The 27,212-nt window shown below is 43.1% G+C and overlaps 2 protein-coding genes across 12 annotated transcripts in view; both read right to left on the bottom strand.

The window, feature by feature from the left end:
- Positions 1 to 19,438, bottom strand: part of LOC129812826 (protein PALS1-like) — a 50,937-nt gene extending 31,499 nt beyond the window's left edge. The window contains 1 exon segment of the mRNA XM_055864724.1: positions 19,241 to 19,438. The gene's annotated coding sequence lies outside the window, so the exon portion shown is untranslated.
- A 328-nt stretch (positions 19,439 to 19,766) lies between these two features.
- The window catches only part of LOC129812827 (gephyrin-like), a 133,098-nt gene continuing 125,652 nt past the window's right edge, over positions 19,767 to 27,212 (bottom strand). For 6 of the 11 annotated variants that reach the window (XM_055864726.1, XM_055864725.1, XM_055864728.1 and 3 more), the window contains 6 exons: positions 24,514 to 24,587; positions 24,293 to 24,357; positions 23,521 to 23,610; positions 22,408 to 22,511; positions 22,188 to 22,284; positions 19,767 to 21,964 (listed from right to left, as the gene is read on the bottom strand). In XM_055864726.1, coding sequence (XP_055720701.1) covers positions 21,831 to 21,964; positions 22,188 to 22,284; positions 22,408 to 22,511; positions 23,521 to 23,610; positions 24,293 to 24,357; positions 24,514 to 24,587 — 564 coding nt within the window. In that variant the 3' untranslated portion in view covers positions 19,767 to 21,830. The remainder of the gene's footprint in view (positions 21,965 to 22,187; positions 22,285 to 22,407; positions 22,512 to 23,520; positions 23,611 to 24,292; positions 24,358 to 24,513; positions 24,588 to 27,212) is intronic. The other 5 variants (XM_055864729.1, XM_055864732.1, XM_055864735.1 and 2 more) reach the window with 1 other exon arrangement.

Below are 27,212 nucleotides of genomic sequence, written 5' to 3' on the forward strand. Positions count from 1 at the left end.
GCCCGGACTTGAACGCGATCAAAAATAGACCTGAAAATAGCTGTGCAGCGACGTTCCCCATCCAACCTGACAGAGCTTGAAAGAATCTGAAGAAAAGAATGGGAGAAACTCCCCAAATACAGAGGGTATAGGAGAGAGAGGATATTGTGTGTGACATGCTATTTTTATGCCCATTTGGAACAGTTTAACACTAAATACATTTTAAGTAATACCAGAGTATCTTCTAACAAAAAAAAAAGATAAATTGTAAAGCCATTATTACAGCATAGCAAAGATCAAAAACAGTTGAATTTGTGAAATTGCTTCATCCAACATTTTGCGGTTATGGGAGGCTTGGTGCTCACAGAGTCAATAGGCTATTAAACAAACAGAAAATGGCAACAGAAGCAGGATCAGTCTTATTTCTGTAGATATACATTGAGTATACAAAACATTAACACTTGTTTTTTCCAAGCCAGACTGATTAGGGGAATCCAGGTGAAAGTTCTTGATCCCTTATTGATGTCATTTGTTAAATCCACTTCAGTGTAGATGAAGGGGAGGAGTCTTGAAACAATTGAGTCATGGAATGTGTGCCATTCTGAGGGTGAATGGGCAAGACAAGAGAGGTATGGCAGTAGGTGCCAGGCGCACCAGTTTGTGTCAAAAACTGCAACGTTGCTGGGTTTTTCACACAACAGTTTCCTGTGTGTTTCAATATTAGATTTATTAATGTTGCACTATTATTCTTAGATAATATATAATCACTTAGAATGTCAGTATCACATGTCTTAGAGCAGGGGTGTCAAACTCATTCCACGGAGGGCCTAGTGTCTGCAGGTTTTTGGTTTTTCCTTTCAATAAAGCCCTAGACAACCAGGTGTGGGGAGTTCCTAACTAATTAGTGATGTTAATTCATCAATCAAGTATAAGGGAGGAGCGAAAACCCGCAGACACTCGGCCCTCCGTGGAATGAGTTTGACACCTGTGTCTTAGAGTGATGGACTGTACCATTCCTGGCCTGCACAATGGATCAGTCCACTGAGACAGGCACCAAACAGACATGGTCTTGTGCACCATAAACATTTAAAAAAAAGAATGTGCGACCGCTCAACTAAAAAAAAATCTCCCTTATCGACCAAACAACTGACCAGTCGACTAAAATGGGGTCAGCCCTAAAAACCTTACAAGAAGTAGGCCTAAAAGATACAGGTTATTATAAAAGGTGACTGAAGTAGGCCTAAAAGATACAGGTTATTATAAAAGGTGACTGAAGTAGGCCTAAAAGACACAGGTTATTATAAAAGGTGACTGAAGTAGACCTAAAAGACACAGGTTATTATAAAAGGTGACTGAAGTAGACCTAAAAGACACAGGTTATTATAAAAGGTGACTGAAGTAGACCTAAAAGACACAGGTTATTATAAAAGGTGACTGAAGTAGACCTAAAAGACACAGGTTATTATAAAAGGTGACTGAAGTAGACCTAAAAGACACAGGTTATTATAAAAGGTGACTGAAGTAGACCTAAAAGACACAGGTTATTATAAAAAGGTGACTGTGGCGTCAGTACACAGAGATGACATTTCAGTGGGACACACTTTCTGTTGTAATCTCAGGAAGATAACCAATATCAGCTCGCTCCAACAGGCCAGCACTGGTCACATGAAGCCGGACAACAGAAGAATAGATAACCTTTGTCCCTCCATCCGTGGATCAACCCCTCCTCCACAGGTCCCGTCACATTCCTCTCTTCCTAGTTATCTCCACTCCGAGCTGGACATACTCCCCAGGTCCTGCACTACGGAGCTGAGTCCCAGTGAGTGAGTGAGATTGACGGGGCACACATTCTAACCTCCTCAGCACAGCTCTGAATCTGAACAAGACCTCAATCTGCCCTCGTCCTTAGCTCAAGAGATCCCTCATCTACCTCTTTTGCCTCTCTTTTTTGTCTGGGCTCTCCTCTCTTCCCCCTCCCTCCCTTTCCCTCTGTCAGCCTCTGCTGTGTGGAGATTACGTGCCTCGAAGTACCCCTATGCATCTCCATGACAACAGCTTTGTCAGCGGGCGGGAGGTAAGGAGACAACAGACACACAGGGAGGGCTGTAGAAAGAGGGAGATGTGGGGGTGGTGAGAAATCGGGTCCTCTGTCCTTACCCAGGTGTTGGTTTGCTAGTTGGTGCTCTGATCTACAGTAGTAGCTAGGCTGAGGGCTCTCCTCTTGGTAGATTCCCGCCAGGGGAGTGGGTCCTCTCCCAGGCGGTGGATCAGTGACTCTACCCCTCCTCTTAGGATCAACAGGCAGACACTCAGTCAGCTAGCTCAGTCAGGGGGATGGAGAGGACTGATGTGTTACGACAGCGCCATTACACATTTCAAAACCAACATGGTTTCAGACCAGGTTGTGCTGGAAGTAACTGTACAAAAAAAGAAAATGTTATTCTGTGCGGGCACTGTGAAGATATTTTTCTATTCTTCAAGGTAGTAGTATGGGGAATCTACCAATTAAGGTAAATGGAGGAAGTTACCTGAGGGAGAAAATATGACAACACTAAGGCATGCCACTAATCAGAGTCAGGAAGAACATAGCACAGGCACAGTTTCTCTAAGGGGAAACCCCCCCCACACTGGGCCCTGTGCTGTCTCAAAGGTCAAAGTGTTGCAGTGACAGCGAAAAATTCCCATGATGCAAATGATAAGAATGCAAAACAGCATTCCCGAGCAGAGCATAAGGAACCTATTGCCAGTGTGTGCGCGCGTGGAATCAAAGCAAACTTCCTCCCTTATTAAATATGAAGCAGAGTGCGGCAGAGGGATAGATGAAGGAAGCGTGTACTGTTTGATATCTAATAGATTTATAATGGAAAACACTTGCTCTGAGCTCTAGCCAACAAACAGTAAACACACAGAGGGCTTAATGGGAGGAGCAGAGGTGTAAACAACAAGCCTACACAGCCTAAGTTGGTGTAATCGTTTCTATTAGATGAGTGGATTGCCCACTCACCTGCACTAAATAAGTCTGGTAAACAAACACCCAGAAACACGCCGTACACAGGCCACATGTGGTCCAGTGGTGGCAAGAGGGTGGCACTAGCCTTCCCAAGGTTGTGTGTATTTGGTATAGCCTATTAAATATAAAATACACATCCCGTTCATTGAAATGAAGCCAAATTGATTTCCAAAAGGACTAGAAAATGAACAACTGTCAGCTCATACTCAATACACAGCGCTTGTATAAATTGTCAAACCAAACGGAAAACATGCAGATGTTTTTGAGTACAGAATAAGTAACAAAATAAAGAATGTTAAGCGTTTAAAGCTTGTGAAGAGAATCTCCCTGGGTGAAAAGTGAAGGAGCCTGTTTGTTCTTGGAAACTCCATCTCTCACACACACACACACACACACACACACACACACACACACACACACAGAGAGAGAGAGCAGGCGCTTTGAATGAATAATGTAGTTTCTGTAAGTGACGTAGGATTAGGCTAGATGGCTGACAGTATCACTCACTGGATGAGTTGGAGCTGGAGGGCAGACACAAAGGAAAAATGGTTGGTGGACATATAAATTGGCTACTCTAAGCACTAAGGTTAAAAGAGTAAATTAACATTGTTTCCAGAGAAAGGTGATATATTCTTTGGTGTTGAAGTGTGAACTGTCAGATTCAATTAATCTAATGCTCTGTGACAGTGGAATTTCTTTGAATTGCACTGGATTCAAATCTACTTCCAGTCACTCAAACTCTACATCCTGTGGGGCGTGGCCAATTCAATTCAAATTTCAACTCATGAGTTGAATGGGAGTCAATTCCAACACATGAATTGTGCTCAATTCAGAATTTTGGAATTGACTCCCATTCAACTCATGAGTTGAAATTAGAATTGGCCACGCCCCACAGGATATACAATTAGATTATTGTACACCAGCTTCAAAAAAAGCTAAAAACACACGATATTTTGGGTTATTGAAAATATATTTCACAGCGGTTTAGATGGTACAATGATTCTCTATTCTATACATGACTTGTTTTGGCACTAAATTGAATTTTAGCAACCTGGAAATGGTTGGCGACCAAACAATCGAATTGGTCGATAGGCTGTCGGTCGACAGATTTTTTGTTGTTGTTGTCAAGCAGTGGCAAATATAAAAATAAAAAAAATTATGGCCCACGAGACACCTGTCTGAGTGGACTAATCCATTGTGTAGGCCACGGGGGTGTCACACCAGTAGTACATCTACCGTTAATTACCATAGTTTTTAAATCTACAATGTTTGTTTGGTTACGGAAATTTCTGTTAATGCATTCAATATATTATTACCATTACAGTCTAACCTTTGTTTACAGAGCGCACAACCTTATGCTACACTAGAGGAAAAAGTTCTGGGTTATTTCATTCCATTTACTTTCGTTCGGAGCGCTCCTGTCAATCTTGTGTAAGGACACATCTGATGACTACGCATAAAACTAGGCCTAGGCTACCTGGCCTACGTGCAAATGTAGGCCTGTAAATGTAAATGTGGGGATCTGATACTAGTTCTGATTGAGAATCTTCACAGGGATGGTGAGATAAGCCAAAGTAATATTTTCTTCTTAAACAAAGTGTTTTTACATCCACTGAGAATGGCAATAGCTCCTCAACTAAGCATATTTGAAAAATCTTTCCAGCTCTCTCCCGTTCCATAACCACTCTGATCTGGTGGAAATGTCATAAAAAAGGCCTACCTGATTACTTCTCATCACTTGCGCAAATAGCCTACAGCTGTGCCCTTCAGTCTGCAGCAGGAAACTGAGGGCCCAGAATATTTTATACAATGTTGCAAGTTTGCTAGCCCAAGCTTATGGCTGGACCCAAGTATATAGTTGATACAATGTTTCAACTTCCTAGCAGACAGGAAATGCATAGCCAATTTGATTTGAAGGATATACATTTTTTATCTGAATATTTTTATTGTTACAATTTTTTGGCTTTATGCACGCAATGGCAATAGAAAAGTTACTTTTAAATTTCTATAATTAAATTTAAATTGAATTTTGATTAACCACATGACATTGATTTTGAGATATGGGGACTATTATAAATGAAATGAAACTGTTCCACGAAAGTGTGCATATGAAAATCCTAACTGGCATGCAGAGCAGTCAAACTGTCAACTGTGGGACCTTATATAGACAACTGTGTGCCGTTCCAAATCATGTCCAATCAATTGAATTTACCACAGGTGGACTCCAATCAAGTTGTATAAATATCTCAATGATGATCAATGGAAACAAGATTCACCTGAGCTCAATTTCTAGTCTCATAGCAAAGGGTCTGAATACTTAAGTAAATAAGGTATCCGTTGCACTGTATATGGAAAAATATGTTTTAAAATGTTGACCAATCGAAAGAACAGACAACTCTCGGTCAACCCAGATTTTTTTGTCGGGGGACAGGCAGAGTGTGATATTTACCAGCCATGAAACAATACTGCAGAAATACTTTGAAAACAGCTACTGCAGCATTTATTTGACTATAAATGTGATCATACTTTACTATTTTTATTCACAAATGATATTGAAACGCTCACACTGTGGAGTCCTGACCACCCACCAACGTGGCTGGTGAAAAAGACATCTTAGCCGCAAATGTCAAAATCGACCCGCATTTGACAGGTGTTCATTTTAGGCCCCGTCTATGGTTCTAAACAGACAGTTCTGGAACAACAGATCCAAAATTCATAACCACTGCACATCAAATGTAAAAAGCAATGAGGCTGATGCAACAGATGAGACTGTTTATCTTAAAGCGGTGATAGGTCTTTTTCCTTCATATTATAAGCTCTGAAGGCCGAAGGCTACTCACAAATTATCCAAAATGCAATTAGCCGGAAAACAGTTTTCAAAAGTGCACCGCACCCGCGAGAGGATTCATGTGACAGAAAGAGGGGAGATCTAAAGATGCATCAACTACCATGGGTTACTAATATGATTAGGGTTATGACTAGCTACTGGACAATAAAATTAAGTTGATTTGAAAACCAATAGAACATGAGAATAATGCTGGTTTCAATGACATATTAAGCATTTATAAAATAATTCCCTCAACATTTCAATGGTTGTATTTTGGCTAGCCTACTTAGAAACAAGGCAAGACATGCTTCATGAACTTACATAAGGTACATGATGAGCGGTGCGCAACAGGCACTGTCCTTGGCTCTCCGGTCTTGTGACCATTTAAATCTGAACGAGACATGCAGTCAGAAGTTTGGACACACTCATTCAAGGGTTTTTCTTTATTTGTACTATTTTCTACATGGTAGAATAATAGTGAAGACATCAAAACTATCAAAAAACACATGGAATCACGCAGTAACCAAGTGTTAAACAAATCAAAATATATTTGAGAATCTTCAAAGTAGCCACCCTTTGCCTTGATGACAGCTTTGCACACTCTTGGCATTCTCTCAACCAGCTTCATGAGGTAGTCACCAGAAATGCATTTCAATTAACATGTGTGCCTTGTTAAAAAGTTCATTTGTGGAATTTATGTCCTTCTTAATGCGTTTGAGACAATCAGTTGTGTTGTGACAAGGTAGCATTGGTATACAGAAAACTGAGTACATATTATGGAAAGAAGAGCTCAAATAAGCAAAGAGAAACGACAGTCCATTACTTTAAGACATGAAGGTCAGTCAAGGCGGAAAATTTCAAGATATTTGACCGTTTCTTCAAGTGCAGTTGCAAAAACCTTTTAGCGCTATGATGAACCTGGCTCTCATGAGGACCGCCACAGGTAAGGAAGACCCAGAGTTACCTCTGCTGCAGAGTTCATTAGAGAGTTACCAGCCTCAGAAATTGCAGCACAAATAAATGCTTCACAGAGTTCAAGTAACAGACATCTCAACATCAACGGTTCAGAGGAGACTGTGAATCAGGCCTTAATGATCGAATTGCTGCAAAGAAACCACTACTAAAAGACACCAATGATAAGAATAGACTTGCTTGGGCCAAGAAACACAAGCAATGGGCATTAGACCGGTGAAAATCTGCCCTTTGGTCTGATGAGTCTAAATTTGAGATTTTTGGTTCCAACCGCCGTGTCTGTTAGATGCAGAGTAGGTGAACGGATGATCTCTGCATATGTGGTTTCCACCGTGAAGCAAGGAGGAGGTGGTGTGATGGTGCTTTGCTGGTGACACTGTCTGTGATTTATTTAGAATTGAAGGCACACTTAACCAGCATGTCTAACACAGCATTCTGCAGCGATATGCCATCACATTTGTTTGTATTTAGTGGGACTATCATTTGTTTTTCAACTTTACAATGACCCAACATACCTCCAGGCTGTGTAAGGCCTATTTGACCAAGAAGGAGTGGTGCATCAGATGACCTGACCTCCACAATCCCCCAACCTCAACCCAATTGAGATGGTTTGGGTTGAGTTGGACCGCAGAGTGAAGGAAAAGCAGCCAACAAGTGCTCAGCATATGTGAGAACTCCTTCAAGACTGTTGGAAAAGCATTCCAGGTGAAGCTGGTTGAGAGAATGCCAAGAGTGTGCAAAAATGTCAAAGCAAAGGGTGGCTACTTTTAAACAAATCAAAATATATTTTAGATTCTTCACACTCATTTGGTTGTTACGCGATTCCATACTGTTATTTTTTGTTGTTGTGATGTTCTTACTATTATTCCACAACGTAAAAAAATAAATAGTAAAAATAAAGAAAAACCCTGGAATGAGTCAATGTGTCTAAACTTTTGACTGGTTCTGTATGTCAAACAAGACTGTAGTTTATATTTATGTAATTAAAAGTTGGGCTACATTTTCTGGCGCCTTCCAAGGCATATCACTACACTTTGACATGTAGGCTTTTTTATTTATTTAGGCCTAAATGAAAATTAGACACTGATGGTGATATTTATTTTTACTTGTCCATTCGGACATCTTTAATCTATATTATTTTGTCTGACAATTTATTAATTTTTTTACTTGTCCGGACAAGCGTTAATGTCGAGCATGTATATAATGACGTCATTGATGTTTTATGTACAAGATGTATATTTTTACAGACTTCACCTATTATAGAATAGGCATTTTAATTTCATTTAACTCAATTCTATTTCCTTTCATTCAAATTCTGTATCCTGTTTACTACTTAAAATAAAAAATTATTCAAATTCATGAAATGAATTGGAATTTATGGAGGCAACTGACACACACAGGAGGAGGCTTTTTCAAGATATGCATGCATGCACACACACACACACAATGTCTCTTCAGTGACCAATGTAGCCTATATATTTTATGTCCTTGAGTATCCTGTTGCCTGCTTTGTGTTGCTACAACATTTTTGCAGAACAGCGTATGGATAAGGTCTCCCCACCACATTGTGAGTGTCAGACTGACTCATGTTGATACTGACGCCTCTGTTGTGTTCAGTGGACACAATTTACATGAGGTGGCCAGAGAAGAACACTTTATTGTCAATGTTCCTTACGGAGTCATGCAAACAAGCACGGACTTGATTCCCAGCCTCTCAAAGTCCATCCTGTTACCATTTCAAGAGCATCAATGCAGGTGAAGACCGTAAAATAGGAATACAATAGTGGTTGAAAACAAGCCTGCATCGCCTAAAGTATGAACTACATGCAGCCTAAACAAAAATGGCCATTCTAAAAACCTCTTTGGGTTCAGTTTCCTTTTGCTCTAAAATTACAACTCTCTAATTAAGCAATAAGGCCCGAGGAGGTGTGGTATATGGCCAATATTCCACAGCTAAGGGCTGTTCTTATGCACAACACATCGTGAGTGCCCGGACACAGGCATGAGCCGTGGTATATTGGCTATATATCACAAACCCCCGAGGTGCCTTATTGCTATTATAAACTGGTTACCAACAGAATTAGAACAGTAAAAATAAATGTTTTGTCATACCCGTAGTATACAGTCTGATATACCATGGCTGTCAGCCAATCAGCATTCAGGGCTCGAACCACACAGTTTATAACATCACAGTAGACGTGCTATAAGTAACTATTTCCGTTATGCCCTGGGCTGTGTATTGATTAACTACGGTAGGTCAAGCCTGAAGATTGTGTCTCTCTCCAGTAAGCTCCATGCCAGCCTGACATCTGTCTCTTATAAACACACACCTGACAAACCTGAGGAGTGATATTTTAGGGCAGTCAACCAGTCACTCTGTCGCTCCCTTTTAAAACAACAGTAGTAGCATGGTTAGTCATGAGATGGATGAGTGTATATTTGTTTATGAGAGGGGGTGGGAAGTCAGATCTGAATTGGAAGTCTAGAGAATACAGTGGTAGTTAAGTGCAGTGGTGCACACTACTCAACCATTTTCACACCAGGCACCTCAAATGAACTACACACATACAAATGGCAGCCTGACACATTCCATCTCAAGATCTTGAGCTAATTTAGTATGACAGACCTTCCCCTCCCCCTAGAAGAGCTGTGCCCGTAAGGAGGACAAATGACACACCCAGGGCTCGAGACTAATATTTTTTCATCACTGTCCAAGAATCGTCCCGAAGTGCAATTTCAACCGAACATCAACCGTCCCAAATAAAACCAAAAATGTAATAAAATTAATAAATATCTTTAATTAACTTCACTAGGATAGGGGGCAGCATTGGGAATTTTGGATGAAAAGCGTGCCCAAATTAAACTGCCTGCTACTCAGCCATAAAAGCTAGAATATGCATATAATTAGTATATTTGGATAGAAAACAGTGAAGTTTCTAAAACAGTTTGAATGATGTCTGCGAGTATAACATAACTCATATGGCAGGCAAAAACCTGAGAAAAAATCCAACCAGGAAGTGGGAAATCTGAGGTTTGTAGTTTTTCAACTCTTGGCCTATTGAATACAGTTTCTATGGGGTCAAATTGCACTTCCTAAGGCTTCCACTAGACGTCAACAGTCTTTAGAACCTTGTTTGATGCTTCTACTGTGAAGTGGGGGCGAATGAGAGGGGAATGAGTCAGAGGTCTGCCAGAGAGCCACGAGCTCAGTCTCACGCGTTCACGTGGGAGGGAACTCTGTTCCATTGCAATTCTACAGACAAAGGAATTCTCCGGTTGTAACATTATTGAAGATTTATGTTAAAAACATACTAAAAATGTATTCTATACTTTGTTTGACATGTTTCTACGGACTGTAATATAACTTTTTGGACTTTTCTGTACTTTCCGCTGGACTTGCACGCGCGTCGTGAGCTTGGATTGTGTTCTGAACGTTATAGAATAGGCATTTTGGACATAAATGGACATTTTCGAACAAAAACAAACATTTATTGTGGAACTGGAATTCCTGGGAGTGCATTCTGATGAAGATCAAAGGTAAGCGAATATTTATAATGCTAATTCTGACTTCTGTTGGCTCCAACATGGCAGATACCTGTTTGGCTTGATTTGTCATCTGAGCGCAGTATTCAGATTATTGCATGGTTTGCTTTTTCCGTAAAGTTTTTTTAAAATCTGACACAGCGGTTGCATTAAGGAGAAGAGGATCTAAAATTCCATGCATAACAGTTGTATCTTTTATTAATGTTTATTATGAGTATTTCTGGAAATTGATGTGGCTCTCTGCAAAATCACCGGATGTTTTGGAACTACTGAACATAACGCGTCAATGTAAACTCAGATTTTTGGATATAAATATGAACTTTACCAAACAAAACATACACGTATTGTGTAACATGAAGTCCTATGAGTGTCATCTGATGAAGATCAAAGGTTAGTGATTAATTTGATCTATATTTCTACTTTTTGTGACTCCTCTCTTGGCTGGAAAAATGGCTGTGTTTTTCTGTGACTTGGTTCTGACCTAACATAATCGTTTGGTTTGCTTTCGTCGTAAAGCCTTTTTGAAATCGGACACTGTGGCTGGATTTACAACAAGTGTATCTTTAAAATGTTGTAAAATACATGTATGTTTGAGGAATATAAATTATGGGATTTCTGTTGTTTTGAATTTGGCGCCCTGCAGTTTCACTGGCTCGTTGACGAGGTGGGACGCTACTGTCCTACATACCCTAGAGAGGTTAAAACACTTTACAATTATTACAACAATAAGGGTCTAGGACCTAGGTAATTGACAGTGATTTAAAAGTAGGCCTACTATTGAAATAGATAAATGAGGCTGTCAACCAAGTATCCTGGAAGGATATTGACCTCATCCCGTCAGTAGAGGATGCCTGGTCGATCTTTAAAAGTAATTTCCTCACCATCTTAAATAAGCATGCCCCTTTCAAAAAATGTAGAACTAAGAAAAGATAAAGCCCTTGGTTCACTCCAGACCTGACTGCCCTTGACCAGCACAAAAACATCCTGTGGCGGATTGCACTAGCATTGAATAGTCCCCGCGATATGCAACTTTTCAGGGAAGTCAGGAACCAATTCACACAGTCAGTTAGGAAAGCAAATGCTAGCTTTTTCAAACAGAAATTTGCATCCTGTAGCTCTAACTCCAAAACGTTTTGGGACACTAATGTCCATGGAGAATAAGAGCACCTCCACCCAGCTGCCCACTGCACTGAGGCTAGGAAACACTGTCACCACCGATAAATCCACGATGATCGAGAATTTCAAGAAGCATTTCTCTACAGCTGGTTATGCTTTCCTCCTGGCTACCCCTACCAACAGCTCCACACCCCCCGCAGCTACATGCCCGAGCCTCCCCAGCTTCTCCTTCACTCAAATCCAAATAGCAGATGTTCTGAATGAGCTGCAAAACCTAGACCCGTACAAATCAGCTGGGCTAGACAATCTGGACCCTCTCTTTCTAAAATTATCCGCCGCCATTGGTAATAGGGGTTGCAACAGTCTGTTCAACCTCTCTTTCGTATCGTCTGAGATCCCTAAAGATTGGAAAGCTGCCACGGTCATCCCCCTCTTCAAAGGGGGTGACACTCTAGACCCAAACTGTTGCAGACCTATATCCATCCTGCCCTGCCTTTCTAAAGTCTTCGAAAGCCAAGTTAATAAACAGATGACCGACCATTTCGAATCCTAATGTACATACTCCGCTGTGCAATTCACCAACTACTTCTCAGACAGAGTTCAGTGTGTCAAATCGGAGGGCCTGTTGTCCGGACCTCTGGCAGTCTCTATGGGGGTGCCACAGGGTTCAATCCTCGGGCCGACACTTTTCTCTGTATATATCAACGATGTCGCTCTTGCTGCTGGTGATTCCCTGATCCACCTCTACGCAGACGACACCATTCTGTATACTTCAGGCCCTTCTTTGGACACTGTGTTAACAAACCTCCAGAAGAGCTTTAATGCCATACAACACTCCTTCCGTGGCCTCCAACTGGTCTTAAATGCAAGTAAAATTAAATGCATGCTCTTCAACCAATCGCTGCCCGCACCCGCCCGCCCATCTAGCATCACTGCTCTGGACGGTTCTGACCTAGAATATGTGGACAACTACAAATACCTAGGTGTCTGGCTAGACTGTAAACTCTCCTTCCAGACTCATATTAAACATCTCCAATCCAAAGTTAAATCTAGAATCAGCTTCCCATTTCGCAGGAAAGCCTCCTTCACCCACGCCGGCAAACATACCCTTGTAAAACTGACTATCCTACCAATCCTCAAAGATGTAATTTACAAAATAGCCTCCAACACTCTACTCAGACTGCATCCAGTTTGCTGTCACAGTCCCATCTGTTTTGTCACCAAAGCCCCATATACCACCCACCACTGAGACCTGTATGCTCTAGTCGGCTGGCCTTCGCTACATGTTCGTCGCCAGACCCACTGGCTCCAGGTCATCTATAAGTCTATGCTAGGTAAAGCTCCGCCTTGGCTCACTGATCACGATAACAACACCCACCCATAGCACGTGCTCCAGCAGGTATATCGCACTGGTCATCCCCAAAGCCAACACCTCCTCTCCTTCCAGTTCTCTGCTGGAACGAATTGCAATTTTTTAAAATAAAAATAAAATAGCTAAAGTTGGAGACTTATATCTCCCTCAATAACTTAAAACATCCGCTATCTGAGCAGCTGTACACAGCCCATCTGTAAATAGCCCATCCAATCTACCTACCTCATCCCCATATTGTTTTTAATTAACTTTTTTGCACACCAGTATTTCTACTTGCACGTCATCATCATCTACCCATCTATCACTCGTGTTAATTTGCTAAATTGTAATTACTATGGCCTATTTATTGCCTTACGTCTTCTGCACACATTGTATATAGACTTTTTTCTATTGTGTTATTGACTGTACGTTTGTTTATTCCATGTGTAACTCTGTTGTTGTTTGTGTCACACTGCTTTGCTTTATCTTGGCCAGGTCGCAGTTGTAAATGAGAACTTGTTCTCAACTGGCCTACCTGGTTAAATAAAGGTGAAATATATATTTTTTTAAATAAACAGGGGGTACCGGTACCGAGTCAGTGTGCGGGGGTACAGGTTAGTCGAGGTAAGTTGTATATGTAGGTAGGGGTAAAGTGACTATGACTAGATAATAAACAGAGTAGCAGCAGTGTAAAAACAAATGGGATGGGGGGGGGGGGGGGGGGGTCAATGTAATAGTCCGGTGGCCATTTGATTAATTATTCAGCAGTCTTATGGCTTGGGGGTAGAAGCCTTTTGGAGAGTATAGTTACCCTTAATTCAAGTGTGCAGGCACCTAGCACTGTCTGGTTAGCGGTGTTGCTATAGCACACATGATGAGTTGGCCACTGGATTGATGCAAATAATCATGATATCCTTCTGCCAGTTAAGCATAGGCTACTATGTAGCTAGTTGAAGATGAAGTATGTCACTTTTGGGGCAACACGACCAAATTCACATAGAAGTGTGTGATATAGATCAGTCATTGACATTGAAAGCAAGTCTAAAGTGATAGATCTGTTCTGTGTGCTATTCCATGCTTTCCGTTATTAAGTTTTGTTTTTCAGTTTTGTACACCAGCTTCAAACAGTTTAAAATACAATATTTTTGGTGTTGGTAAATATATTTCACAGCGGTTTAGAAGGTACAATGATTCTCTACACTATACTTGCTTTGTCACAAACTGAGATTAGGCTAACTATTAGAATTTTAGCAACCAGGAAATGGCGGAGCAATTTCTGTATTGTGCATCTAACATTGAATTTAGAAGGTTTAAAAATAAAAAAAATCCATCTACAAGACTGCCAAGATCATTAGCGTCACTATATTTTTCCTGTTCCTTGTATGAAACCTGGACGTTTTACTTCATATTATGAAGCAGGTCTTACCTTGCTTGAAAGTAGCCAAATTCCCACAAAATAAATGTTGAGGGAAATATTTGATAAACAACACTTCCTCATATGTATTCTCCTGTTCTATTGGTTCTTTCAACTTCATTTCATTGTCTAACAGGCAAAGGTCTTATCCTTTAATCCCTCTTTCTACATTTCTAACAGATACTTCCATCTCTGTCCATGTAACCACTCGCATGTGCGGTGTGCATTTTAGAAAAGGTGTTTTCCCGCAATTTGCATTATGGAACATTTACATGTAGGCCTGGCGCCGTGTGCACATTGTTGCACTTAAAATATGAAATAATAGTTTTATCAACATTTTAAGCAAATCATTCCTTTGGATGCAACAGTGGTTGTATGAATTTTGGATCTATTGTCGCGGGACTGTGCCAAAGTCTGTTTTGAACCATCTTAGACTTCTTTATACTGTCCTCGGGATGAAGAAACACCCTCAATTTCAAGCCCTGCCCACACTGGGACCTTTGAGTGGACCATCTGCTGCTGTGTGGCTTAGCTAAGCACCTTGGTGGAGTCAGAGTGATCATCCTCCTGGTCCTCTCAGCCACTGGGCTGACTGAACTGACTGACCAACACAGACAGCTATACACAATGGGCCTGGTAGAGGCTGCAGAAACCTTCCTAAACAGCTCATTACACATATCAACCAAATGTATATGATAATACTATTTCTACATCAGCAGCTACCCGGCCTAAACCCCAAAGACTAAGCAGCAGCATATAGACTACAATGTGAGAGCGAAGGCAGATGGAACCGGTCCATGACCTGTGGGTAAAGGAGGAGGTGTCAGTGTGTGTAGGTGTTTTGTTTTTAAGGGGAAGCAGCAGGTGCAGCAGGTCCTAGGCTGTGGGTGTGACCAACCTTTCAGATTAAAGCAGAGTGAGAGGAACAAACCTACAGGCCCTGACAGACAGAGTAAACAACTTCCCCAAACAGTGTTTACTTCTGCACCTGTCTGTCTGATGTATAGAGATCCTATTAACTTACGATTAATTATTCTAATTCTATGGTCTTATGTCATGTTTTCACTAATGGTGAAACACTAAACAGTGGACAGGACCTGGAAATGATTACCTTAACTAAGAATGTATGACCCATTCAGTAAGTGCTTGAATTGCCTGAACAGAATGACGAAAAATATACACTTGGGAGGTAACAAAACAGAGATAATTTGACCACTGTCTTCTCCCCCAAACATACCACTCCTGGTCCAGGCTACATCACTGTCTTCTCCCCCAAACATACCACTCCTGGTCCAGGCTAAATCACTGTCTTCTCCCCCAAACATACCACTCCTGGTCCAGGCTACATCACTGTCTTCTCCCCCAAACATACCACTCCTGGTCCAGGCTACATCACTTTCTTCTCCCCCAAACATACCACTCCTGGTCCAGGCTACATCACTGTCTTCTCCCCCAAACATACCACTCCTGGTCCAGGCTACATCACTGTCTTCTCCCCCAAACATACCACTCCTGGTCCAGGCTACATCACTGTCTTCTCTCCCAAACATACCACTCCTGGTCCAGGCTACATCACTGTCTTCTCCCCCAAACATACCACTCCTGGTCCAGGCTACATCACTGTCTTCTCCCCCAAACATACCACTCCTGGTCCAGGCTACATCACTGTCTTCTCCCCCAAACATACCACTCCTGGTCCAGGCTACATCACTGTCTTCTCCCCCAAACATACCACTCCTAGTCCAGGCTACATCACCGTCTTCTCCCCCAAACATACCACTCCTGGTCCAGGCTAAATCACTGTCTTCTCCCCCAAACATACCACTCCTGGTCCAGGCTAAATCACTGTCTTCTCCCCCAAACATACCACTCCTGGTCCAGGCTAAATCACTGTCTTCTCCCCCAAACATACCACTCCTGGTCCAGGCTACATCACCGTCTTCTCCCCCAAACATACCACTCCTGGTCCAGGCTAAATCACTGTCTTCTCCCCCAAACATACCACTCCTGGTCCAGGCTAAATCACTGTCTTCTCCCCCAAACATACCACTCCTGGTCCAGGCTACATCACTGTCTTCTCCCCCAAACATACCACTCCTGGTCCAGGCTACATCACTGTCTTCTCCCCCAAACATACCACTCCTAGTCCAGGCTAAATCACTGTCTTCTCCCCCAAACATACCACTCCTAGTCCAGGCTACATGAGATTTACAGACAAACAGCATGGTAACATCATGGTGGTGTTTGGGGTGAGGTTGGTCTGTCAGTGTCCTGACTTGTCCTGGTGGTGTGTAGCCATAAACAACACTAGAATGTCATATACTACCCTCCAGGCTTGTTGATGGCTAGGTTATACGAGGTGAATCACACATGGTCCTGCCAGCACTGCAGGTGTCATCTCTACAGGATAGACCTGTACTACCGTGGGCATGAAGCAGCTTGTCACGGGCACAGCAGGCAGCTAAAACCAGCCCACTTGAGTACCTTATTATTTTATTTAACTAGGCAAGTCAGTTAAGAACAAATTCTTATTTACAATGACGGCCTACCCCGGCCAAACCCTTCCCTAACCAGGATGACACTAGGCCAATTGTGCACCACCCTATGGGTCAGATGTGATACAGCCTGGATTTGAACCAGGGACTGTAGTGACACCTCTTGTACTGAGATGCAGTGCCTTAGACAGCTGTGCCACTCGGGAGCCCTTAAAGGGCGGTGTCTGTCTATTCTTTCCTGGTCTAGCCTTCTGAGACCACAGATGGGGTTGAGAAGCCCTCCTCCTCCAGCCCACTGTCCTAAGCCAAACCAAGTATAAACAACACTGGGCAGAGTCTAACATTCCACTCAAGATATTTTCATTCCCACACGCTGCTTTTATTCTCACTTCTTGGCTCACATTAAAAGGAGAGGAATATAGGCTAGGAGAATCAACTAGGCCTATGAACTTATTCTGATTACATGTAATCAGAGTCCCCAGTAACACCTCAGCTGTGGGTCAGTGTGTCCTACCCTCCCTTAGCCTGTCACTGTGGAGGAGAAACAGACCTGGATTCTGATCTTCTCCAGAACTCTCAAGCCACATTCCAACACTCCACACACAGAATAATGAACATTCCAGATTCCAGGGAAGAGGAAATGAGAGATGGCATGTAACATACTGAACCACCTCGTAACAGGGTTTTAAATAAACGTTCAGTAGAAACAAACAGCACCAGGGTGGTAGAGAGAGGGGGCGGAGAGACGGGATGCATGAAGGTGGAGAACGACAGAGGGGCATACGACAGCCTCTAGTCCATATGACCTTGGCATTTATAGTAAGTGTTACATTTTGATAACGTGTTGCAGAAGTACACTCAACAGCTATCAAACTCATCAAATTAAAGTGCTTTCAGCTATTCTACCTGCTCAAAACTGGACCGTGACCTTCAACATGGCAGTGGAGATAAACAGAAGCGAAGGCAGCTCAGTTAATATGTAAACCAAACTTCTTTTAATGTGAACTTTTTACTACTATATGGGCAACATTCTGCCAGTCACAACAAAACATTCATACTTCGATAAATAGAAGGCTCACTCTCTGGCTACTACAAACATGACTATGGGGGTAGCCTAGCCAAGGTGGACAGCAGGGCCGGGGGGGGTGGTGGGGGACAGACTTCACATCAGTTAGGGGCTGTTTTAGTTTAGGCTTGGCTGCTAACGAATGAGGTGAAGTATCAGAGATACCAGCACCTGAATACCTTGATGACGAACTTGTCAAATTAAGGGGAAAACTCTTGGTTGCCGTGCAAACTGTAGCTCGTCATCAGCACAGGCTGATTTGAGAATGCAGGCCCTATTGTTGACAATACAACACTGTGATTATCAGGGGTAACCAACCATTGTGTTTATAAGCAAGGTCAGTGGGGTCCTACCCAGCTATTTTAGGTCAGTGATTGGAGGCACACCACCTAAAAAGGAGGGAACCCACTTATCTGTGAATAGTTGAACAGTCATGTGACTGGAGGCATGTGATTATGGAGAGTGATAAGATTGGTATTTTTTACCATGATAGTATCAGGCTGGGCAGTAGGTGATAAGCACCCAGTGTGTGGCTGCTGCTTGATTGATAAGCTTAGAGTTATCAACAGTAAATGGATGTGGGCTTCATTGATTGTATTGCTTTTCTAGTTTATCTAAAAATAGATATTTGTACTGAACAAATAGCCTGCATTTGTTAGTCACTGATGCTTTGGTCAGACAGCCATTGAAGGGAGTAGTTGATCACAATACGGGCATAATCTCGGTGTCAGACATCAGTGTTGATGATCATGTTGACACAGGCCATATGGTGACCAAATGAAGATCACCTGTCATCCTTATGTTGATTGATGAGGACTTTCTGGTCAGACTTTATTGCATTACTGTCAAAAACAGACTGTCTCTTTATCATTTATCTGTACTGGATTGGTAAAATACAATGTTTTGATTCACATGGTTGTCCTGTCTGGTATACTATAATTTTTTTAGATGCACGAGCCCTTTCCATAGCTAGAATTACACCTTGCGAGCTAGCTAGTAGCAGACAGTTCTAGAATCTAGTCTACTTTTTGCAAATAGCTAGCCACCTAGATAGTCATGGACAAACATGCAAAAAGTCTTATTCAAAAGATATGGTCGAACTAAATACCCGTTTAAAGAGAGCATCGATTAGCGCACCCACACACGCAACAGGTTGGGCAAAAGTACCTAGTCCGCCTTTCTAGCTTGTAGCAGTTGCTAGCCATTGCGTTGCGACATTCTCTGCTATGCCATTGGATGGAAAGTGACATTCGGTGACAATTTTACCCAAGTAAATAAACAATTTCGTTGTTATCCACAGAAGTTGAAACAACAGCTTTAGTTCAACCTGATGTGAGATACTCTTCTGTTAGTTCACCAGGTAGAACAAACTTTAAAAGATCGCGCTAGCTAACTAGCTCTTCCCTGGCAACGCTTCGCAGACAATGCCACTCCAAAATACATAGGAAATGGAAGAGAACTACTCACTTTATTCCCGCAACCCTGTCGAGAATATATTCTTCATTCACATGTCCAATATTACTCCACTGTTTTTTGTATCAGTTCAGTAAAAAAAAAATAACTAAACTTTGCTAACTTTGTGCCACAATATCCGTCCGGATCCTCTCTTCCGTAGCCGTGCGTTAGGAGTCATTTCCAACTCGAGAGTTGTTCAGACGTGAACGGTCTCCCTTTTGCTCTACAGCGCCCAGTACATTTGCATGAAACAACGTTCGCGATTGGACAATGCTGCTCACAGGACCCTAAACAATTATATCTTGTCCAATGAAAGACGACTTTACATATATATGCAGTCTATGCTTTACGTCTGTAAGTGACAGGGTTGATTTAGATGGGTTTTTTACCCAGGGCAAGCTTTTGCTGAAATCAAGGTGTATAAATAAATATATTTTGAGGTACTCTCTATGTAGCACCCAGGGTCGTTACAATATAATCGTTTTATATTTCCAATTGGACACGTCAGTTTATAAATAAGAGACTGAAGAAATTGTTTTACATAATGATCAAGGATTTTTAATTTTTCATTAGTTTCATCAATATTACAGAAAACATTTATAGTACAGAGTTCAATATCTCCCCATTGCTTCATTAATTTAGTCAGGATTGCTGGTCACCATAATCTGTACAATATCACTCTTTTGTATTCATGTATTTTTCTGTACATTGTTTTAATAGTTGTTAAAAAGGCAGTCAGCACTTTAAATAAGCTGTTTCTTCCTTCTGAAATTAAACACATAAAAGACAAAGTTTCCTCCCTCCTCCAGTTCCCTCACATATCTGTACTAGTATGTGTGAGGTGAGCAGTCCTGTAGGGGTGAGGGTGGGGAAAAACAGGCCGTGTTGGTAAAGTAGAAGGGCAGGGGACAGGGTGGGACCAGAGGCACATATTTAGATATGTGAAAGAATACATGTCTCTGGGTGGGACTTCAGTACCAGGTCAGACTATGACGAAGCTAGTGGGCCTGTGGGGCAGCTAGGGGGAATTGTCAGCCTGGAAGGAAGTTAGTGGGCCTGGCGGGTAGCTAGGGGGCAGCTAGGGGGAACGGTCAGCCTGGAAGGAAGTTAGTGGGCCTGGTGGGTAGCTAGGGGGAACGGTCAGCCTGGAAGGAAGTTAGTGGGCCTGGCGGGTAGCTAGGGGGCAGCTAGGGGGAACGGTCAGCCTGGAAGGAAGTTAGTGGGCCTGGTGGGTAGCTAGGGGGAACGGTCAGCCTGGAAGGAAGTTAGTGGGCCTGGTGGGTAGCTAGGGGGAACGGTCAGCCTGGAAGGAAGTTAGTGGGCCTGGTGGGTAGCTAGGGGGCAGCTAGGGTGCCTGGGGGGCAGCTAGGGGGACTCAGGGGCAGCTTGTGGGCCTGGAGGGGAAGCTACAGTAGTGGGACTGGGGGGCAACTAGTGGGCCTGGGGGGCAGCTGGGGGGCTGCTAGGGGAAACAGTCAGCCTAGTGGGCACTGGCAGGCAACTCGCTGCCTTTCTCCGCCTTCAAGGCCTGTATTCATAAAGGAGTATGAGTGCTGATCTAGGATCAGTTTATCATAATGAATAAGACTATATAGACGGGGGGACCTGGTCCTAGATCACTACTCCGAGCCACTTTATGAATACAAGCCCAGGTCTCATCATGGTGACCCTATGACTTTTGGCCCAAGATACCCACCACTTTTGGCAACTGCACACAAACACGACTCACAAGCAAAACAACAAGCAAAGCTGTGTGTGAAGCCATTATGAGGCATTATAAAGCCCATATAATGAGGCATAGAAGAGAAGAATACTAAAGGGAAGGGACAGATAGCTAGAGGCACCCTCAGGACCCTGAAACCACTCCTAATAAGCCAGAGCACCAAGGCTACATCCTGATTCTTCACTCTATTCCTGCATACTTTCTTGCATGGATCTAGTAATGGTGGGAACTCCCTCCAGTCAATGCCTACCTTCACCAATCCAATGCCTTTAAAAATGACGGGGAGTGTGCAAGTGAACACTTCAGGAGAAGGGTGAAGAATCAGGACATACCCCAAGAAGGACTTCTGACATCATCTCAAAAGGGTTTTCATTGTTCAAAAAGAAGATATGTATTTTCTATCTTTTTTTTGTGAGATAAGAAAATAGTATTTGTATTTTTTTGAGCACCTACAGCTTGTTATTGAAATGCTACTGCTATCTATCTATAAGGTCTAGGGTTGAACACACAAAGCAATTGCGAGGATGAAAGAGAAACAGAGTTGCTTAATATGACAATATAATATTCATAATTATAATAATAATAATAATAATAATATAATATATTACAGAATAAAATCTCTTATTTTTTCACTTTTAAAAGGTATAACATTTTGTCTTTCTTTGAAATACAATGATCTTTTCAAATTCAGATTTCATGATCAATGTATGTACTCATTTACTTTGTGTTCGAGATGTTGGTTAATTATACTTGATGAACTTTATTATCCAAATCAATAAAAACTAGCTGTGCCGTTGCATATTACAGAATAGTTATGATATGTGGACATGCACCACTTTCTCTCCCTGTCTATCTATCTGTCCTCGTAAGATGACATCATCATAGTCGTCCTATGACCATCACGTCCACAACCTCTCCTTTATGCAGCTCCACGTATTGCTCTGTTTTAGGAGGCAACATCAGCAGCCCGTTGGCACTTCTCATGCTCATCAGTCGACTACTCATCTGATTTCCTGTAGGGGGGAGAGAGACAGAGAGAGAGATAAAGAGTGAGAGAGATAAAGAAGGAGAGTGTTGGCAGGGAGGGATAGAGGGGGGAGAGAGAGGGAGGAGGGTGGCGAGACAGAGAGAGCCAATAACATCAACAAGAATCAACTTTTTGATACACATTTTCCCTTATCCATTTTTTACATGCAAACGTGCTGATGACAAAGTATTGTGTGTATGAGATAATACCTGTGCTCTGTGCCCATGGCAGAGGCTCCTGGTGGTGCCATGTCAGGATGCAGCGGTGGTACTCTGGACGAGGGTCCAACTTTACATCACAGGAAAGCTGTTTACACACACACAGGAGAAAGCAGGGCGCAGAATGATGACATCACACTCAACTTTAAACCCCAATGTATTTGCATTAAGCTATGTGCAAAAAAATAAAATAACTCTGTTGTTAACTTACCCTGGCTTTGATGATGGTGGGCCGAGGGTCCAGGATCCCCTGCATCTTCCTTAGAGCAGGGATGACGAAGAGGTTACAGGTGACAACCGCAGACACTGGGTTACCTGACCAACAGAAAGAGAGGGGCTGAGGATGAGAGGGAGAAAAGGACGGGACATTACCACTGTTCAGAGGGCTAAGGGGGGAGATGACAGGATAGGCCAGAGAAGGTTTGGATGGGGTGTAGGAGCATTGTTGTTATTGACATTCTCCAGCTGACAGCCCCTGTAGGACAGGATAAAGGCTCAGTGCAGAGTGGTTCTCTTCTCACCCCACTGGCCTGTCAGTATGGGGCCAGGCTGGGCCGGGGGACCGGGCTGGGCCAGGGGGATGAGGAGGCAGACAGTTGAGACAGGTACGCTTCTGACTTTTTAAGGTTGCACAGAAGAGGGACTGGAGGGGTGCACTCTTTAGGGGAGTGGGAGAAGTGGGTGAGCGCTCTTTGGGGAGAGTGGGAAAAGTCTTTACACCAACCAGCAGCAGTGACGGGAGGTGTCAAAAAAGGTACAATGAAATGAAACAGCAGGGGGAAGGGTGAGTAGCGCTCTCAAATCACAACAACAAGCAACAGCATGGAATGATGGGATAGATACCCGCAGGGGCTCGGAACGACACCGAGAAACAGAACGAGGCGCGACAGAACCAACAACAACGCCACAGAAACAAAACATTATTTCTTTCTCAGAAAACCGAACAGAAAATCACATAAGAAAATAAAAACTCTTTATTTTATGTTAATATTTTTTGTTAAGATTCAAGTTTGGGTTTACTAAAAGGTGTAGTGATCTTATTTTTCTTAATCACTACTAAAAAACGAACAAAAATGCCCCCAAACATGCCCAAACAAAGTTTGGGAGATAAACAGTTCATTTGACATCAAGTTTGCATTTTGAGATCATTTTAAGCCCATATTATTTGAGGTTGGGCCAAGTTTCAGTTTAGCACTTAAAGCAAAAAAAAGTATTTCCCATTTTCAGTTTAAATTCCGTTTTCTGAGCTCATTTGAAGTAAGCTTGCTTTCAGGTAGAGAGCAGCACACTGAACGGTACGGTCAACCACGGTGGTAGCACCTACTTCCGCGCGGTGGCACAAGCACCCTGCTTGCCTCACTGTCGGGGACATGGTCGATGAAAATGGCGCCTGTATCTCTGAAGGTGAAATTACCTTAAAGGGGGAATATAAAAAGAGTGGCAGTCACCACAGCCACAGACTAGCCCTCCGAACATGCGTAGGACGGGCAGAGGCAAGGCAGGGGGGCTGGGGGAGGCAATAGGACAGGCAGAGGCAAGGGGGTCTGCTGGGGGCAATGGTGAGGTCGAGGTGCAGGGGGGGCTAGGAGAGTAGAGGGACAAGAGGTTGTTGTCAGCAGGGCTGGTTGGGTGGGTCAAATAGGGGTCTTAGGGGTTTTATGTTTAGAGCTGGTGGGTCTTAGGTAAACTCTAGGAACACGGTTTTGGAGGGCTGGTATAAAACATTCCCTCACACAAACATATTTATAATACAAACAACAACTCATATACAAAATGTAAATGATCAATCGGGGAAAAAGCTGCTGCTGTGGAAGGAAGGCTGTTTTGTTCCAGGATGCTGTAGGAACTGAAAGGGGAGTGTAATTAAAGAGAAACATTACCTCTGTCTGAGAGCATGCTGCTGGATTAATACAACATGTTTCTCTCAGGGAAACATACATTTGGTTGTTAAATGGTGGCATTTTGGACTTAGAGCAGTCAAGGCCGGCGATCCCCTGCCAGTCCTGAGACTCAACAACAACATTTAAGGGTCTACACACAAACAACAGATACTGTACACACAGTACATATGACATGAACAGCTCATAAACACATACCTGGTAGGGCAAATATCAGTTTCCGTGCCCCGTCAATGTCTACAGTGGCGAACGTGGTGGGGAGACTAAGAGAAGAAAACAGAAGGCGAACCAACTAAGACCTTCCGTGATTCACTATCCATCTCTCCTAAACCATCCTCATCCTCACTTGAGGAATTAACAAGGCATATCCCTCTAAACTCTTGTAGCATAATGTATCAAATAAAAAAATGATGTCTTACCCTGGCTTCATAAACACACGTCCAAAATGGATCTGGGCGTGGAGGTCAATGTCAAGCACCTGCTTCAGATAGTCCTGAAACATCAAAAGATATATTGTAAATTATTGTGTTGTGTTTACAGTGTATTTCATGCCTATAAAGTTCATTGAATTATATTAAGAATTATATTCATTGAATTATAAAATTCCTTTTATTATATTGACGTTGAGGAAGAAGTTGTCATAGGACAGTGTTAAACTTCTTATGGAGTCAGTGGGTTTAAACGGAGACATTGATTATCTCTACTGACATGTTTCCATGTCCGACAGATGGTGAGGTGTACACGTTTCCATGTCTGACAGATGGTGAGGTGTACACGTTTCCATGTCTGACAGATGGTGAGGTGTACACGTTTCCATGTCTGACAGATGGTGAGGTGTACACGTTTCCATGTCTGACAGACGGTGAGGTGTACACGTTTCCATGTCTGACAGATGGTGAGGTGTACACGTTTCCATGTCTGACAGACGGTGAGGTGTACACGTTTCCATGTCTGACAGACGGTGAGGTGTACACGTTTCCATGTCTGACAGACGGTGAGGTGTACACGTTTCCATGTCTGACAGATGGTGAGGTGTACACGTTTCCATGTCTGACAGATGGTGAGGTGTACACGTTTCCATGTCTGACAGACGGTGAGGTGTACACGTTTCCATGTCTGACAGAAGGTGAGGTGTACACGTTTCCATGTCTGACAGATGGTGAGGTGTACACGTTTCCATGTCTGACAGATGGTGAGGTGTACACGTTTCCATGTCTGACAGATTGTGAGGTGTACACGTTTCCATGTCTGACAGATGGTGAGGTGTACACGTTTCCATGTCTGACAGATGGTGAGGTGTACACGTTTCCATGTCTGACAGACGGTGAGGTGTACACGTTTCCATGTCTGACAGATTGTGAGGTGTACACGTTTCCATGTCTGACAGATTGTGAGGTGTACACGTTTCCATGTCTGACAGATGGTGAGGTGTACACGTTTCCATGTCTGACAGATGGTGAGGTGTACACGTTTCCATGTCTGACAGACGGTGAGGTGTACACGTTTCCATGTCTGACAGACGGTGAGGTGTACACGTTTCCATGTCTGACAGATGGTGAGGTGTACACGTTTCCATGTCTGACAGATGGTGAGGTGTACACGTTTCCATGTCCGACAGATGGTGAGGTGTACACGTTTCCATGTCCGACAGATGGTGAGGTGTACACGTGCCATGTCTGACAGATTGTGAGGTGTACACGTTTCCATGTCCGACAGATGGTGAGGTGTACACGTTTCCATGTCCGACAGATGGTGAGGTGTACACGTTTCCATGTCTGACAGATGGTGAGGTGTACACGTTTCCATGTCTGACAGACGGTGAGGTGTACACGTTTCCATGTCCGACAGACGGTGAGGTGTACACGTTTCCATGTCTGACAGATGGTGAGGTGTACACGTTTCCATGTCCGACAGATGGTGAGGTGTACACGTTTCCATGTCTGACAGATGGTGAGGTGTACACGTTTCCATGTCTGACAGATGGTGAGGTGTACACGTTTCCATGTCTGACAGATGGTGAGGTGTACACGTTTCCATGTCTGACAGATGGTGAGGTGTACACGTTTCCATGTCTGACAGATGGTGAGGTGTACACGTTTCCATGTCTGACAGATGGTGAGGTGTACACGTTTCCATGTCCGACAGATTGTGAGGTGTACACGTTTCCATGTCCGACAGATGGTGAGGTGTACACGTGCCATGTCTGACAGATTGTGAGGTGTACACGTTTCCATGTCCGACAGATGGTGAGGTGTACACGTTTCCATGTCCGACAGATGGTGAGGTGTACACGTTTCCGTGTCTGACAGATGGTGAGGTGTACACGTTTCCATGTCTGACAGATGGTGAGGTGTACACGTTTCCGTGTCTGACAGATGGTGAGGTGTACACGTTTCCATGTCTGACAGATGGTGAGGTGTACACGTTTCCGTGTCTGACAGATGGTGAGGTGTACACGTTTCCATGTCCGACAGATGGTGAGGTGTACACGTTTCCGTGTCTGACAGATGGTGAGGTGTACACGTTTCCATGTCCGACAGATGGTGAGGTGTACACGTTTCCATGTCTGACAGATGGTGAGGTGTACACGTTTCCATGTCCGACAGATGGTGAGGTGTACACGTTTCCATGTCTGACAGATGGTGAGGTGTACACGTTTCCATGTCTGACAGATGGTGAGGTGTACACGTTTCCATGTCTGACAGATGGTGAGGTGTACACGTTTCCATGTCTGACAGATGGTGAGGTGTACACGTTTCCATGTCTGACAGATGGTGAGGTGTACACGTTTCCATGTCTGACAGATGGTGAAGTGTTTGATCCAATAACAGAAGTAATTGGAGCAGAAAACCCAGAGAGAAGTAGAGAATTCAGATAAGCAGTAAACATACAAAAGGTCAGCCAAACCAGCTGGATCAGAACAGCAGGAGTAACAGCTGGATCAGAACAGCAGGAGTAACAGCTGGATCAGAACAGCAGGAGTAACAGATGGATGAGAACAGCAGGAGTAAGAGCTGGATCAGAACAGCAGGAGTAACAGATGGATGAGAACAGCAGGAGTAACAGATGGATGAGAACAGCAGGAGTAACAGATGGATGAGAACAGCAGGAGTAACAG

This window comes from Salvelinus fontinalis, chromosome 16 (assembly GCF_029448725.1).
Source record: "Salvelinus fontinalis isolate EN_2023a chromosome 16, ASM2944872v1, whole genome shotgun sequence".
Taxonomy (NCBI): Eukaryota; Metazoa; Chordata; class Actinopteri; order Salmoniformes; family Salmonidae; genus Salvelinus; species Salvelinus fontinalis.